We start from the raw sequence: 17,882 nt of genomic DNA, 5'->3' as shown, positions 1-17,882 counted from the left end.
AGGGAAAACCAGGATGCTAGTAAGCGGGCGGCTGTATCACATCTGTGTCACTTCCATCTTCCTTGGTCTTGGTCCTCCAATTGTGCTGTTTCAATCTTGGTATCTTGGGAGTCAGAAGTACTAGTCCACTTCTGTCACAGGACAGAGCGCTACGGTCCATTACGCTAAGGCAAAACTGAAGTCCCAAGTTGCCTGGATAACACTCTGGATTTCTCCAAAACTAATAGTTTCTAAGGAAAAGGTGGAATGGGTGAGTTGATTTGAAACATTTCCTGTCCTGCGACCAAATATATCCTTTATCAGAAAAAAGCACAAAAATAATATTAACAAATGGAAAGACTGAGAAGTCTCACCTGTTGAAACCAATTATAATCATTTAGGTGAATACTATAATAAAACAGTGGTTCTAAAGAACTCTAAGCTATAGTCATCATTCAGTGGGCTTCCACTCTTCAAAAAATAGACAAAATGTTTAATTTAAGTTTATTCTTGAATCTCACAGTGAAACCAAGATTCTTCAAACTATTTAAAAGATGCCAACAAGGGTTGATATAGCTTTATTAGGCCAAAGGCACTAAAAAGCATTCTGTCCTTAAAATAAGAACATGTGACTGAATAATTAACGTATTTTAATCGGCCTTTTAACATATGCTCAGAAAAATGATATATGTTCACAGTTAATCACTAGGCTGAAAAGGCCCAGGAAGTAATGGGGCCCAGCATGACTGGCCTCGATTCTAACACTGAAATCCCTTCTTCTATGAACACCAACCAGGCTAGGGTTATCAGTGTTTTCCATCATCCCAGCACTCTACCTCCTGAGTTAGAACAATGCACAGAGAAATAAAACCAATTCTAGAGACCAACCTGAAGACAAGGATAGAAATTTTAAAAACTGAAAATTAACAGCTTCGGTGTTCGTCTTTCTAGCCACACACAGGACCATCCTTAATGAGACTGGTCAAGAGTAAGAATGTATCATAGTATCTAGAACCTTAGACATTGCATCCCACAAGCTGACAAAAGCAGGTAATTCAATTCTTATAGAAACTACTCTTATCCCCAAAGTGATTTTCAAACCATGGAATTTTACAACTTTTGACCCTATCGATCCTCACAACATCCCTGTGAGGTAGGCAGATGTGTGATATTTTCCACATTTCACAACACGAGAAGCCCGCAGTGCTGAAGGATGTTGACCCTGAGAACCACAGAAACTGTTTTTCTTATTAACCAGTTATATGTTACACCAAAAGATACATTTTGCTTTATTAAAAACGCGCTAAAATCAAACCCTCCATTCCCCGGCAAAAGAATCATTGCAGTTTACCAGTAATCTTGTTAAGCCGCGCTCTCTTTGCCTGAAATGAGTTGCCTTGACTACTTTTCCTCTTGTTTGACAACGTGCTCTCTGGCTGTGGAAAGACCATCTTTGGAACGTTCTCTACGTGAAGTCCTACTTTTAATAAAACACATATGTGAGAGTTTATATAGAATCCACAGCTAAAACACATGATTTTTTTTTTAAATAGCAAAACAGTAAAAATGCTTCGCACTTAATTTTTTTTAAAATATAGTGCCTGACATAGAACTTTAAAAATACGAATCTCTCCAAACTGATACATCAGAAAGAAATAACTACTAAGCACTTATTCTTTGCGGGGGAAAAAAGCAGGAAGAGAATGACTTCCTGCTTTTTCCATGTTATACTGAAATACATGCAGAAGCATTTAAGAGGTTAAAAAAAAAACATAAACAAAAACCCCCAAAACCTACTACCAATAAGTTGCAAATCAAAATCTCAACTTTTACATTCAAAAATATTGAGGGCATGCATTATCAAGTATCCATATTTGACCAATAATCTTCAGATACATAAAATGCAAAAAAAAAAAAAAAAAGTTAACCATCGTATTATGCTAGGGAAAAGGCCTAATAATTTAACTACATGTTCAAATCACAGGCAGCCAAGGGGTCTGACTACTCGTCATACGCGATGTGAGTTTTACCACTGCCGTAAGGAGTGAACGTAAGAACATATTTTGTACCAAAAGTATCACTAGACGTGGGCGCATCTTCCTTCTTCTCAACCTCTGGTGTGGCTACAGAAGTGGAAGTTTCTTCCTTCTTTGAAGGTACTTTAAACCATTTCCTCTCATCTTTCTCTTTATCTTTATTGCTATTAGCGCTGGTTCGAGGTTTGTTCCCTGTTTTATTCTTGGCTGCAGCTGCAGCAGCTGCTTTGACTAAAGCTATCCAATCCTCCAAAGGAAAAACACAAAATATGTGAAGCATTAAAAATTAATCAAAATGTAATTACAATAATGAGTAAAAACATGTATCACATCACATTTTCAAAGCTACTTTCACACTCACACAAATATAAAAACTGAATTAATTGTATCTACAAGGTATATCATCAACATGGTAGATTACTAAATTTAATCATCTAATGGGTTAGCTGCATTTATAAGCTTTTATAAAAGAAAAATATTCAATCAATATTCCTTTGATATAATTTCTTGGGAATAAAATCTAAAATAACCGAGGAAACTTATGACATGACATTTTGCCTTAGTACTTTAGGGTTTAAAGGCCAAACTGCATTTCTTTTCTGTAATACAACAGACTATAAAAGAAATAAGAGAGAAATATTTATGTTGCACTTCTGCAAAGATTAAAAGAAATGTATTCCACTGAGTAAATTACTATCCCTTATTAGGAAGAATGGTCAAAGTATGGTCAATTTCATAAAAATCAAGGTGTGATTTTATTAATCTTTAGAGCTTTTAAAGTTCAGATACCAATTTATTACAACAACTTAATAGTACTAGTGAAAAAAAAAAAAATACTTGACTTGGCCAAGGTAAAGTACAGACTGTCAGGCTCCAGGTTAATTTCCCTCCCGCTCCAACTTACTTCCTGGGCCATGTTAGTCACCATTCTGCTGAGATGTGAATATTTATTTTTCCTGTATTAATTTTTTTACTTTGTTTCCAAATTTCACTGTTTTATTTTTAACTAAAAACGCTTATTGTAAAAAATATGGAAAGATGTAAAGTGGTACTAACATTTAAATTTTCACAAGCAAAGGTTTTTTAATTAAAACGAATATTTGTAATAGCTCTACAGAATTAATCTTCCACTAAAGCCACTAAGCTGTCAAATAGACCACCAATTTAGATTCAACCAAAATGGGTAATCCATTAAATTCTTAACCAAGCAACTAAAAACAATTTCACAACATCAAATGCATTTAATTCACGGGTTCCATTAACAAACATAGGTCATTAAGCATTACAGGTTGATGGCTGCTCATTGTTAAAAATATATGGTGAAGACAATAAGCCATTAAAAGCAAACAAACAAACAAACAAAATCTATGTCTCTCCCTCTCCCCGATGACTGGACTGAACTGAAAATGTCATGTGACTGCACCTAACACATCCGGTCACCAATTTCCTATTGACTATCGCACTACACTGCCTGGAAGCATGCTAAGTGTTCACGAGACCATGGCTGATAAAAGCAGCTGCCTGGAAGCCCCAGGAACGCATCGGCCCTGAGTGACCATATTTTTGCTCCCGCCTGGAAAACGCCCAGCATCTAGCTTTTCCAGCATTTTAAACTATGTTCCCAGTACGTGTCTTTTTAGAAAGTGAATTATGAAGTTGTAAAATAAAGCTTTCTGTGTCTAATTTGTAAACAAACAAACAAACAAACCAAATGCACCAGTACTGGTCAATCCGTCCTACTTAGATATAAAGTAAATTAGATATAAAAAATAGTTCTTGATCACATGACTTGTTAATCATGGCATGATTGCAGTTGTGTGATTAAGGAATTCTCTCGTTATTTTGCTCTTCTATTTTTAAATAGGAAAGATTCACTATTAAAAATAACTGGTTCAATCAAATGAATCAGAACTAATAATATATTTCAAAGTTACCTGTAGGCAACATAAGAGTAGTGCACTACAACAAACCCTGAAATCAGGTGTGAGTTCGGAGCCACTCTGAGTACTACGGTTGAGTGACATTTTAAGCAAGTAACTCAATGCTCTGAGTTCTGAATTCCTCATCCGTGAAACAGAAATATCAGCCATACTTATGTCAAAGGATTTGCTATAAGAATCCAATAAATCGAAATGTTTAATAGATAGTAAAGGATCTTAGAAGCCAACCTGTGACATTAGTGAGTTAAAATGTAAATTTTCTATCGGTGGACTAAGGAAAAGAATAGGGGAGAAAAAGCGACAGAAAGCTTAGGGAAGGGCGTTTCCACAGGGCATTTATTTGATGCCTTATCTTTTGCTAGTTTAGTAAAAGAAATTCTACTATGCATCTTATTAAAGAATTCTCAAAGTACTCAAAATCTAGAAGAGAAGCAAAGGTGAATTCTCTTCACTCTGCCCAAACAACCCCTGACTTAGAATATTCCCTAGATAAAAATGAGTCGAAACCTTTTTGAGGAAAAAAGACACTTTTTAAAAATGAAAGCAATTTATAAAACTAAAAATTCTGCACATATTTTAATATGTTTGTAATTCAAAATTAAATAAAATTTCAGTAGTATTTTGGCACTGATTTTAATATTAGCTTACACCATGGTGTGACTAAAATACTTATTAAAACTAAATATCCAATAAATCTGATAAATTAATTTTCACAACTTATAATTTTACCACAAACCAAACTGGCTCGATGTCTCACTTTGGAAAAAAAAAAACCAAAGTTTTAGGGACAGGGCCAACTCACGAACATGTGAATAACCAAAATAACAAAATAATAGTGTTAAAGCAAAAAAAAAAAAGAGAGACTTTTGCTTAATTAAATGGGTATATATTAAACTAAGTTCACAATGGTTTACTCAATCTTTCTATGCAGTAACAAAGAATCATACCACTGAATGCTTAAAAGAACATTTATTTATACTTACAAGTAGGAAGACAGAGCACTTCACTGATCAAAAGCATTGCCACTTTAAATTGCACTTATATATTAATTGGGGGGGAAAAAAACTCTGCTAGCTGATCATTTCAAAAGTAAATCTGTGAAAACCAGGTGTTTTAAAACACTCTTCGCAGAAAGTATCAGGAATCATTTTTCTAATGCGGTGGCCAACATTTCTAGATTGCTAAATGTCTACACTGCACTGAAGCTGATCAGGTGATTCCAACACATTTCAGGATGACATTTTTGAGTGCATGGTATGGAACAAATATGTAGCATATTTCCATATTAGACATTTTTATATTTTCAATTTCTTAAAGTTAATTGTAGGTCCAGGTGCTGAAAATCCCAAATAACAGCAGAACATAAAAGAAAATATTTTAAATTTCTACTGGCACCTTTTCTTTCCAGTATTTCAGGAAACATAGTCAACCAAAGGAATCATGGTTTTAACTTCATCTCAGATTCTCCTTCAAATGCTTACCGTTCATTCTTGCTTTGAGCAGTGACAAACCATGTAATACACTGCTTATATCTTATGACTCAGAGCCCTACCGGGAACAGCCTACAGAGTGTCAGGTAAGCGCCTTTTAAAAGAAGATTAATGACTATGATTTATAGAAGGAAAGGAGAAGATAAGAAACTCAATATAAAATTTTATATTAAAAATTAACTTTCTAAATGATACTATATACCAGAAAAATGAAACAATTAAAAAAAGGCACTTACCTCACTTCCCATAGACTGGTTACACGATCCAGCTGGGTCGATAGGACAACACCAGCTTAGTGGATGCTGGGATTTCACCTGGAACAGAAACTAGTGACCTATAACTTTAGCAGGTCTAAAAATCAAGTGTATAATTTACTTTACATTCTAAGCTTCTTTTTCTTGCTGCTATTTGGGGCTATCAGCACATAACCCTACAATTAGTTCGCTTTAAAGAGATGTACATTTATTTTGATCGGTCACCATTCAAGATGTACATTTATTTTGATCGGTCACCACCCTTTGGGTAGCTAGAACGCTGAACACTCTTACCTGCCCCTTAGCATCCTCGGGCATGGCTTTAATGTGCATTCTTTTTAAACAACGAATTACTCCATCATAAAACTGAACTGTGAATGTTCCTGAAATCGGAGCAAGTCAGAATCATTAGAAAATATAATTCAATCTTACAGCAACATTTGAAATCGAACAACTAATGCCCTCACAGAAATAAATGTCCATGACTGCAATAACTGCAAACACACACCCCTTTTCAGGACTCCATCAAGTTGATTAAGTTTATTTTCTCTTTCTGTCTGAAAACGACTCTAATTTCCCTTTAAAAATATCCAAATTAAATCATGATAAGTTAGTCGCATGTCATTCTGATTTTTGCTGAAGGATTTTAAATTTTATTTTTAATAATTTAAATATATGTTTAAATAACATGTCAGGTATAATATATCTGGCCAAAATAAAATCATTATTTACAAACATGTATAATACTTCTATAAAAATTATCATTTGCTGTCTTTCAAAGTTTCTTTCCAAATAACAGAGAGGGAGATCTAAAATAGAAAAAAATCGTTTTCTCAGAAAAGAATTATTCCTTAGGAAATATTAATAAACTGGCAAATAAGAATTATAGATTCACAGGCTTTTAAGCTAGAAAACACTTTCTAGATCATCTAGACAAAAGTCTTCCTGTGCAGATTAGACCACTGAAGTCCAGAGAAGCTAAATGCTACATCCAATGGCGGTCAGCTAGGCAGCAGCACAGCTAGCTACAACTAACACCCCCGATCCCCATGCCTTTCCCACTAATTCATCCTGCATTTAGGACTCAAGATTGTTTGCAACAGACTCCATGCTTGCAAGTCAATAAAAGTCAGCTGTATTAGAAAACATATAAATTATGTAGATTTCATATTTATGGAATTCCAATGTTTGCCTATCATCCCTTCCTGTACAAATGAGGGCAGAGTACCACTGTTAGTAAACAGATACTTGACCTTTACAAAATGAGCACAAACGATAAATGTGATCGTTAGTATTACTGGCACCAAAGCCAATGCCACATATGTTCAAAGATTTTTTTATGATGTGAATTTCCTATCTTCTGATAATTAGCATAAGACACTATAGCACAGATATAAAGATCTAAACCCAAGTTATGAAAAGAACTGATCTGTCGAATAGCAAGGATATAAAGACACTGGGAAGACTCTGAGCATGCCAAACCGTCCGTCCACCTTACCCTACCGTGACTCCTGCGACTGTCCTCTCCCTTCTTCCAAATGGCATCCCAGAAGAGCCCGCAGGCTCCTTGCCACACCTCCTGTGCGCTGGCTCTCCCTGCCATCACTCACTGTCTCCTCTGTTGTGCTGCCTCCCTCCTTCCCTAACTCCAACCCACTCTTCACGGATCAGCTCTTCAGACCCCTCCCCTAATGTGAAAACTTCCCTGACCACTGCATTCTACAGATTTGCCTCTTCTCTTCGACTTCTCTAAGACATATTACATATACCTAAAAGTTCCCATTTGTTAGTTCTGTTTAGCTTTTCTAGTCTAACTTGAAAGACAGACTTCCAAGTCAATCCCTATCTGATTGGGTTTCCTTTGCCTTTTTTTAGCTTTTTGTTGTTGTTGTTGTTTTTTTTTTTTTCTGGAGGGGGCAGATTTATCCATCACGTGAGACATACAGAGATCACAAAAATAAATACCTCTAGTGGAGATTTTCAAAAAACAAATTATATCTGCCAATATTTCACTAACTGCTCACTTAAACTGCTCCTAAAATGGCAGAGATTGCAATCACTATCTTCACTCTTCCAATTTTCAGACAAATGGGATAACGAATGAGGGTGGTTTTGTTTCTGAGTGTGTTCTAAGCGTGTGTATGCATGCGCTTGTGTGTGCATACTCCCAAGGAGCTTTAAACGTAGAGCGGAAGGTCCCAAAGCTTTCCACACTTTACAGAAACTGCTCTTAATTAGGTTAGCACTGTTTAATTTTGTTTTGTTTAGTGCTATTTTCGGTGGATTATACAACAGAACTGATTTCTTCCTTCCTTTCCACAAATTGTTGCTGACTGCCTACTCTGTGCTAGGCTCTGGACTTGACCTTGGGGAGCCCATGTGTATAAGACATGGAATCCAAGCTCCATAACACAGCTCTCCAGAAGCCCAAGTGCACAGTAGAAAAGGAGAAGTGACCTTCAAGACTGAGATGGCCCTCAACTCTTCCACAAGGTGATTGGTGTGAATAAAATCATAGCCCTATCTGTTATTTCATTTCATAATAACAACAGATCGGAATAAAGCTTGCGTAAAGTTATATCATAATTCCTAGCTAAACGACTATGACCTACTTTTTCACACTCAACATTCTTATAGTATATCTCTTCTTAAATGTCCTCCTCTTCTATCCTCTCTTACTTCCTATTTTTTCTCAAGTCCTGTTAGTTTAAAACTTCCGCTTAATCCTTTACCTGGCTCCCATCACCTCCAAATAAAAGTCATATTCTTTAGGAAGATTATCAGACTCTTCACACACTGCCCCCTGCTTCCCTCGCCAACCTCTTCTGCTATTCTAGTCCCTGTAAAGGGATCCTTCACGCCAGTCACATTGAAGACTACAGATCCTGGAAAATGACCTGCCTCTCCTCTTTTCTTCTGCATACACTATTTCTTCTGCCAGAGAAGCCTTTTTTAGTCCTTCTTTACCTAGCTAACTTGTCTTTCGATATTCAGTTTAAAGGAAGTGTCCCCTTAGATTAAATGCCCTTCTTGCCAAGAAGCTGTCACTCAATGTGTTTCTTTAGTAAAAAAGAATAAATGAGTGGTCAAGTTTAAGAGATAATTGTAACAGAAAACTAACGTATTACTAACTAGAAAGACAGACTTACAAGTATTTCACAACTGTTTTAAATGAGATTTTAAATAAGAAATTAAAAAATAAAATAAGTATATTTCCAATAATAATTTAAATATTAATTCTTATGCCTTTCCCAATTAATCGGTCTATAAGTTCTGTTTTTTCAATTCACAATCTGTACAATAGATTTACTCATCTCGTGCCACATTCACACAGCTGATTTGTTATTTTCAACATTTCTGATCAGCTCAGTAACTTTTGCTCAGTTATCAATATTAGACAGCACAAAAGGCTATTAGGAAAATTAACTCTCAATTATTCACAAAAATTAAGAAAAAAGGGAAGGGGAAAGAAGCAATAAAGGAAATCCTCAAACTGATGAAGTTCCATACTCTTTCCTCAGAGAATGCTGGACAGTATTTCACCTCTAAGTTAACTCATTTGAATTTCGCTCTTTAACTTTCCTCCCACTCTGATTGAGATGTTTACAAAACTAACTTAGCCAACAAACTGGAAACAGAGGAGAAGAAATAAAAAGCATACAATACCAGCCTGTGCACTGAAAATATTTTAACCATCTAGTTACCTCTCCTAATTTCAATACTTTAAATAGGCATTAATTAAAATTAAAAATGTGTTAAAATTTTACTATCATAAACCCCGGATCGTTCTAGACACATACCTTCTTTGTTAATTGCTTCGATCTTGGCAGGGTAATAGCGACAGTCTGTCCAACGAGCCAGAACTTCTTCTCCGGCTTTAAAATCCTATTTCAAACAACTTTTAAGATCAATACCATGTATATAATAAATAAGCATTTCCTTAATAAAAACAAGCTTCTGTGAAATTTAACAGAATTCCCTTTAGAATACGTCATTCTACATCTAGCAGATGAAAGCGGCTACTCACAAAGAAATCATCCTCGTCCTTCAGGCCCTCCTTTCGCAGTGCCGGCCTCTCGAGAGGTCGCAGTCTGTTGCTATCCCAGTAAATCCACTCATCGTAACGATGGCTCCAGCGCTCAAAATGGACCAACATTTTGCCCTCCTCATAGTCAATCTTTTCAATTCGTGATGGATACCTCAAAAATAAAAAGGAGCTTTAGATCAGGAGAACATTCTTACATATGTTATACAACGTATTAAAAAGCATGAAATATTGCTCACTGTTAAAACCACCAACGAAATAATATGGGTCCATATTTTTAAACTACTGAAAGTAAACAAAGTTTGCTTTATTATTTTTGAATTTAATTGAATTTAATGACTGTTCTTGATTCCTTTTGAAATAAACACTTTGATACACACCCAGTAGAACTATAAATTACTGTGCAAGAGCCTTAAACATATTCCTACTTTTGATCCAATCATTCCAATTCTAGAATTATATATGCAAAACATTTATTATAACAAAGAAATAGAAACCATCTAAAAATATAGTTAGCCAAAATGAACAGTCCTTAACTAGACCAACAACGGTATAGCCACTGAATGGAAAATTATGGTCTTTAATGTATTTATTTTCTTTACTTTTCAATATTTGATCATGAGCATCAATGGTAGTAGGGAAAATTCAGTTAAAACTTAAATTTTAAAAATATAAAAATAACATCCCATTGTTCTGTCTTCATGTCTGATGATTCTCCTACAATTAACTCCAAAATAGAAATTAGTTAACTCAAAATTTTTAAAAAGGGATATTGCTTCATCATTCCTACCTAATGTACCGTATTATATTCAGATAACTCCATTTTTTTTTTTAAAGTATCATTAAATAAACTTAAGAACTCAACAACAGCACATGGCAGATGATTCAGCCATAACAGTTTATCCCATATTTTTCCTGGTGTTTGATAAACCTGAAATTCTTCTTATTGCTCTGGAAAATTAGCTTTAAATATAAAGCACACCAGAGCTCACATAACTTGGAAATTTAGGAGTGAATGGCTATATGCTTTATAAACCACATGTGCCAGTCAAGATTTTATAACTTCAAAGGCTATGAAGCATTCTCTGGGAGAGCTGCTTTCTCCACGATACGGAGCTACTTGGAGTTCCCTGGAGCACAGCCCGTCCTGTGCACACCCCGTGCACGCCCCGAGCTTTGTACATTCTGTTCCTCCTGCCTCGCCCCGGGGTGCCCCCCTCCTGTGCACACTCATCGTCTGGGAGGTGGCTCGGCGTGTACTCGCTCATGTGAAGACTTCCCCACTCCCCTCCCCGCTGCTCCCCTGGACCCCTCCGTGAGATCAGCTCCATGCAGGCACGGCATTTATAGCTCCGGAGACGCTAAGGTGCCACACAAAAAGGGACCAATGGTCAAATAAGCTAGGAAAATAGTGACTTGAAAAAGCTAAACTGTTTTATTAAAAAACTTCTTGTCTCCGTCAACGAGATGGAGATAAAGTACTATGACCAAACTTACAGAACTACATAACCCTTTATCAAGGAACACTTATTAACATTTCTCGAGAGAGTAGAGATCCGAGGAACATGATGTAAGAATAACCGTCACATCCATCTGTCTCTCCAGCATCCGCACCGTGACAGACACACTGGCCACTCAGGACACATTCGGTAGGAACAGGAAGTGACTTTAAAAACAATCTGGATGCGCGTGTCCTCAGAACCAACACAGCTGGCAACCCAATTCTAACCCTGGTTACATCTTACCCTGAGTCATTTTTTGGGAGTGGGTGTGGGTGAGGAAACAGTTAAAGAGCTAAGAACAAGGACACTCAGGGGACCTGCATACCCGAGGTGGACACGCCCAAGCCATCGCCTTTAGAATGAACGTGACAATGCTTGTCTTCGGCAGCTTGCTTTGATTGTTTTTACTGCGCTAGTTTTTTAAAACATAAAAATTGCCAATAGAAGTAAGGGAAACCTAGGAATAAGGTTAACCTTTCGTGTGTTTGTCAACATTTGCCAGCCATTTAACCAACTACTGTAAAGAGGCTTTCTATCAGTTCTATCAGTTCTAAAAATTAAAAATTTCAAAATATAAGAGCCTCTAGTTTCACATATTTACTACCGTCTTTTAAATTTTGAGTAAAAAATAGGAATGTATTCTTAGCTTCCTTCGCATTCTAAGTGTGCCCAACTCTATATACTTAAGACATTTCTCAAAGTGAAAACAGTACATGGAAACAGTCAGACATTATCTTTACCATCACAATATGATGCAATTCAGTAAAGAATCGGAATCTAAGTGAGTTCAAAGAATTTAAATCTGGATTGCATTTTTAAGTAACTTATAGTTTTCCTAACGTATTTCAAATACTGTTGGCTGAGAGGGTACCAAATGCAACAAACAGACTAAAAATTATATTTTGAGGAATTCTTTAGGATAACTTAGAGCATGTTATACTCTTTACACATAAATACCTAGAGATTGATATGTAAATTCTGGATGATGGCCAAGAATTAAATAAATAACATAAATACCCAAGATTATCTCTTTTTTTTACAATGTTCACTACTAATCAAATTTTGAATCTTAAATAAAGGTGTCATAAATATTACCCTTACAAAGAATGTCCAAATTTCTGTTCATTTACTCAACATATAATTGGGCACCTAATAAGATTAAGGTCCTTGCCGGGCACTGCTGATAGGTCAAAAGAAAACAATTAACTCCTACCTTTCAGGAGCTTATTAGCTTAAGTCAGATGAGGAGAGAGGGAGAAGAACCAGAGTATTTACTGAGTCATGTGTGTCAGGCTCCATGTTCTTCCTCATTGAGTGTCAACTGCTCTCTACAGACCTTATCTCATTTGGATCCCAGTAACCACCCAAGGTATAGACAACACAGTCCACATTTAACAGGTGGCAGACTGCTCAAGAACACTCGTGGCAGAGTATTCAAAGCCAAAACTGGCACAACGGCCTACAAAAGATGTAGGATAAGGCCTGCAGTAAAGTGATCATGTCGTACCTGGTAAACAGGCATTAGAAAAATTTTACATAAGGTGCTATTAATAGTTTGGAGAGAATTGGGAAGTTCACTGAAAGTCCTTGGGGGACAGTGTCTATGTTGATCTTGGTGGGGACTTGCAGAATTTGGGCTTAATAAACATGGTGCAAACAAAGGTAAAATGTATCATACTTCATTTACTCACTCAGTGTTCATTTACTTAAAACCATCACGTGACTCACGGTTAGGCAGGCAGCCAGTGAGGATTCAGAGACAAGTTCTACCCTCAAGACCTCATGATCAGAGACTGGAGGAGAGACTGGGGGAAACGGTCCTCTTTTGCTAGACCATGGTAAGCAGTAAGGGGAAAAGAGATTAGTGGGACACTGGATTGGACTGGTTAGCTAGGTTCAAATAAAACACTTTGAAAGAGTAATAAAATGCCCCTCTATTCTACGAACAGGGAATTCCGTAAAGTTTGTACTTAATTCAGTAATCAGTTATACCCTGAAAAAAAATTCTAATGTCAAGATCTTTGCTATACATATTAAAATGCATGAAATGGCAATTTAACATATAGTTTTATACAGTGAAATGATTTCCCTGCTCTAGCAGATGGCCCATAGTAATAATACTCTGATATACATAGTGAATGAAAAATTCTGTTGAACAAATGTATGCACAAATGTCTCCCCATCTTGAATTACGGCAATATTATTTTGATGCACTACTTATGTTTTACAATAATTTGAGTGTGAACGGGACATAAGATTTTTCATATTGAACTCGGAAGATGTAGTGGTAATGTTTTTGTTATTTTTTTAAAGTCTGAGTCATGGAATGCTGTTAAAGAATAGCGATTAAGCTAAGTCCCAGACATTTGTGAAAGATTTGAGAAGTGGAAGACGGATTTCAGAGTTAAAACAATTGGAAAATTGTCTTAGAAAATTAGAAAATAAAAAGAAAATAACCATAGTTGGCATCTCTCAAAGGTTCAAAAGGAGAGGGAGAGAAGGCAACCTCACTAGAAGATTCCTCAATGCCAAGATTCTACGCAGAGATGTTACCCCTTATTATGTTACTGCAAAACACCTCAAAATTTCCACTGTCTATTGTCCCTATTATAAACCCATTCTGAAGTGCACACATTGCTTAAATGATATTTGCTTGTGTAGAAAATAAGGTACTACCCCCACGTCTACCTTGCTCTCAGATGTCTTTTACACTTGAATCCTAGAGAACAGTTTATTCTCAGCAAACTTAAGGAAAATCATCCACCCTAAAATTGGGTCTTTCTGGTTTATTATGTTTAAGAAAAACAAAAAGCATTCAGAAAGACTGAGAAGCCTTTATACTGATTCTTGCCAAAGTTAACAGTTGTCATACATGTAGTTCTACCACGGTAATTGTCAGTGATTCCTTGGGACCCCTTCTGAATCAGCGGGCAAGTTAAACTGTGGCTACTACCCCAGAGTGGAGCAAGACCATTATCAAGAATAAAATGATTTCACCTTCCCTGAACTCTTATAGCACTTTATTGTCTTATCTGATAATACTGGCATTTTAATGCTGTCACTGGTGCCTCCCACCTGTACAAGATTATTCAGAGAGGGGTGAGATATGTAGATTCTGAACTAAACCTGTGATCTACAGAACTAGATCATAGAGAACTAGAAATAGTTCTACTACGTTTTAGTCATTTTGTATGATACCATGTTAGAGTTCCTTGCTTATGAGTTTTCTTTCACAAAACTTGTTTTTAATTGTTAATTCTAGCTCTCTAAGATTCTGTTAACATTTAAATTGTGTTGTAGTCCTATTTCAAGTATCTTTCATTCTTTGAAAATTAAGGAACTACTTTAGGAGAATATCTAATTTGGGTACTCTTTCTCTATGCTACTGTAATATGTCTTTACTCTGTTAGCCATTACATTATATTGTACTTGCGTTAACTTGTTTGATTCTCTTTTTCTCTCCCTTCTCCTCTAAATTTGAGTTGATCAGAATAATGTCTTATTTGTATTTGTAGTTTTATTGCTGCTGTAGTGTCTGGCACATAGTGAATTAGAGACTCAGTGCTGAGTTAAATGAAATTGATGCGGAACTGTCAATATTTAAATTTATATAAATTAGAAATTTTATCAGTATAAACAAATGACTTTAAAAATATATAATTTGAATAATTTATTGGGGCAATTTTTAAAAATATGTTGCCCTTTTAATATGGCACTTAATTTAAATAGCTTAATCTCAGAGTGAATTCTGATGGTCTTTAGGAACTTTGAGACTGTTGTCAGGCCTTGTTTAGTGGATTGTAACCTATCAATGAATAGTTAACAACTCTGTCCTTTGGCTTATGTGTAGAAGATTCTCGGCCAGAAGTGTATCAAGCATTTTCTTTGTCATTTCCTCATGGTTAACTTTCTTTTCCCATACAGGTAAAAATCTGCATATATCAAACTAGATGACAAATAAGAATGAGTTCCCCAAATTAGAACTAGAACTATTTCTAGTTCTACTACGTTTTAGTCATTTTGTATGATACCATGTTAGAGGTAAGAACTTCTTCACATAAGACTGTCACGAGGATTATTTTCCAAATAATAAAAACATAAAATGTAATCCAAAGCAAACATAATATCCTTAGAATCTAATAACCTCGTAAAAATTTAGCTTCTTGGAGGTATTTCAAATTTACATTATGCTCTGCAATTTTCAAGTGTTCTCTCACCCATTCGCTCATTGATTGTAACCATAATAACGATGTCACCTAATAGTATTACAATATTTTTAAATGAAGTGCTTTTAGATACTGCATGTTAACTACTTCGCTTAAGAACACACTGAAACAAAACCCTTTGGTTAATTCAAACTTGGTATTCCAAAACGAAGTATAAATACAAATGAATATAGAATTTCAAGGACATTCAGATGATAACGAATGTCAAAAATCACATCTCCAACATTAAATACTAAAAGTCTTGTCACATTATCCCTCAGGTCCACTCAGATCCCTCTTTCCAGATGCATTCATTGCCCAGGACACACGTCCAGGACATGCTGCCAAACCACCCTGCTTCCTCCCTGTCTAAAACCTCTGCAGCAGAGTGGGTGAGATCAGAGTTAGCTGTATTTTCCTGTAGAACCTGCAGCAGCCACCTTTCAAATTAAGGTTTCCTTTCAGATCACTGGATTTTAAACTCCTATTCCTCTCTACCTCCTTAGCACCTGACTCCCCTGCCACGCCTTCGTTCATAACAAATCGAAATGCCTACACCTCAGCCTTTATACTCATTATCATCTCCCACCATATGCATCAATTAGACTATCAAAAGTTCCTACTCTACCAAAAAATGCCACCAGTTATTTTATTCAAAGATTGCGTACTTCATATAATTTGTTCAGGCTAACATGACCGAACTCTTTACTTAATTTTGTCACAAAACTAAAAACTCTAGCAGGCTGCAGTCCAATCAGTTTCTATTTCTTAATATTTGGCACTTAAAACATTATTTTACTACTCAGAGACACACAGGTTTATATGTCTATTGATTAAGGTTTTAAGAGTTTACACTGACTCCTCTCCCATTAGAGTCTACGTTCGTAGACTAACTAATGTTCACGCTATTATCACTGTTAAGGCCAACACTTACTAAGTGTCTACCATGTGGCAGAAAGTATGATAACACAACACGCACTGTATTGCTTAATCCTCAGAGAACCCTGAGTCAGGCATTGCCATTGTTCCCCATTATTAAAGGGAGGTCACAGAGGATCTGAAAGCTTAAGTAACTTGCTCAAGTAAAAACAGGTAATAAATGGTAGAACCCTGAACAAAGATTTATCTGTCCTTAAAGACTGTGCTTTCGAGCAACATACACTCTGTACCTTGCAATTACTGATTTTCAGCTCTTGCCATACCTACTGCAATGCTCCAAGTATAGGAGGCTCTTACCAGGAGGTACCGAAAACAGATAAAAACAAAGTCAAAATCAAATTATATTATCTGTTTATTTTTTTCTTAACACAAATAATATGCCTAATGTTGGTTTGTGTTAGCCCAAAGAGTATAAAAACAGCTTTTACTATACTGTACAAAATAAACATCCAAAAGGCTCGTTTCATTAAAATTTCTGAAAACAAAAGATACACTGCATCTCACTATGCCTAAGTATGAAACATCACCACATTACTAAATTAAAAGGCTGAGAAAAGTAGCTTAACTTTTACGATGTTTAAAAACTGTCTTCATTTAAGTTTAAAAATTAAGAAACCTAGGAAATGATTTGTTAGACTAAAAAAAAAAAACTTTAAAAATGAAATTAAATTTGCAAATCTAGTTTTACAAATGTGCTTAGTTTTCAGCCAGTAAGTCACAATTCATTTGCCATAATTTTCTTCATTGGTAACCAGATTTCATGATATCCTCAAAACTTTTGAGGCCATTCTTTACCAACTCACCAAAATTTAATAAACTTTGCTGGGCGCCTTTTATGAGTAGAAGGGGCTAGGCCTCGTATATACGTTATTCCAAGTAAGTAGCTTATATTCAGTACCTTACCTAACCATGATGTACTAGAAACATGCATTTTTAATTGAAGAGGGTTGTTGTTTGGCAATAAATACTTTTAAGACACAAAGAATATTAAATATCCAGATCCTTTCTTCAATTTTAGTGCAACGATTCTCTCAAAGTTAATTATAATTACTGAAATAACATAATACTTGCATATCAATTTCTAATTTAATAAAAAACTTTATGTGCTAATGATCTGTGGGAGGAGGCAGTAGGAATGGTCAATAGTTCTTCAAAATATAAAGTCACATGAAAATACTAAAAAACTAGGGCTCTTATTAAGAACAGAAAAACTAAGCTGGCTTTTCGACATTGTTAATTTCTTTTAAAAATTACACTGACATTTAAAACTTAAAACTAGTATTTTCTCCCTCAAATTACTTAAAAACAAAATTTAAAACCTTTAAGTCTCTGCAGATAACAATTCTGTCTACTCAGCAAAAGTAGAATGGCAAAACATTCTTTTTAGTAGAGCTGACTACCAGGACAGATAAATTATTTCCCCACTACTGGTTTTAATCAACTCCTCACTACAAAATAAAACATCATCTAATGTGATGTGACGTGTAAGATC

At 35.6% G+C, this 17,882-nt stretch overlaps 1 protein-coding gene across 4 annotated transcripts in view; it reads right to left on the bottom strand.

The window, feature by feature from the left end:
* PHF20L1 (PHD finger protein 20 like 1) overlaps positions 1 to 17,882 on the bottom strand; it is a 62,473-nt gene that overhangs the window by 37,297 nt on the left and 7,294 nt on the right. For 2 of the 4 annotated variants that reach the window (XM_006912926.3, XM_015590253.2), the window contains exons 2-6: positions 9,727 to 9,898; positions 9,500 to 9,584; positions 5,994 to 6,082; positions 2,049 to 2,262; positions 1,331 to 1,456 (exon numbers count right to left, since the gene is read on the bottom strand). In XM_006912926.3, coding sequence (XP_006912988.1) covers positions 1,331 to 1,456; positions 2,049 to 2,262; positions 5,994 to 6,082; positions 9,500 to 9,584; positions 9,727 to 9,898 — 686 coding nt within the window. Of the gene's footprint in view, positions 1 to 1,330; positions 1,460 to 2,048; positions 2,263 to 5,681; positions 5,772 to 5,993; positions 6,083 to 9,499; positions 9,585 to 9,726; positions 9,899 to 17,882 lie in introns of all 4 variants that reach the window. The other 2 variants (XM_025047567.1, XM_006912925.3) reach the window with 2 other exon arrangements.

This window comes from Pteropus alecto, unplaced genomic scaffold (genome assembly GCF_000325575.1).
Source record: "Pteropus alecto unplaced genomic scaffold, ASM32557v1 scaffold105, whole genome shotgun sequence".
Taxonomy (NCBI): domain Eukaryota; kingdom Metazoa; phylum Chordata; class Mammalia; order Chiroptera; family Pteropodidae; genus Pteropus; species Pteropus alecto.
Note: the sequence above shows the minus strand (reverse complement) of the source record. Positions and strands in the feature narration are given on the sequence as shown.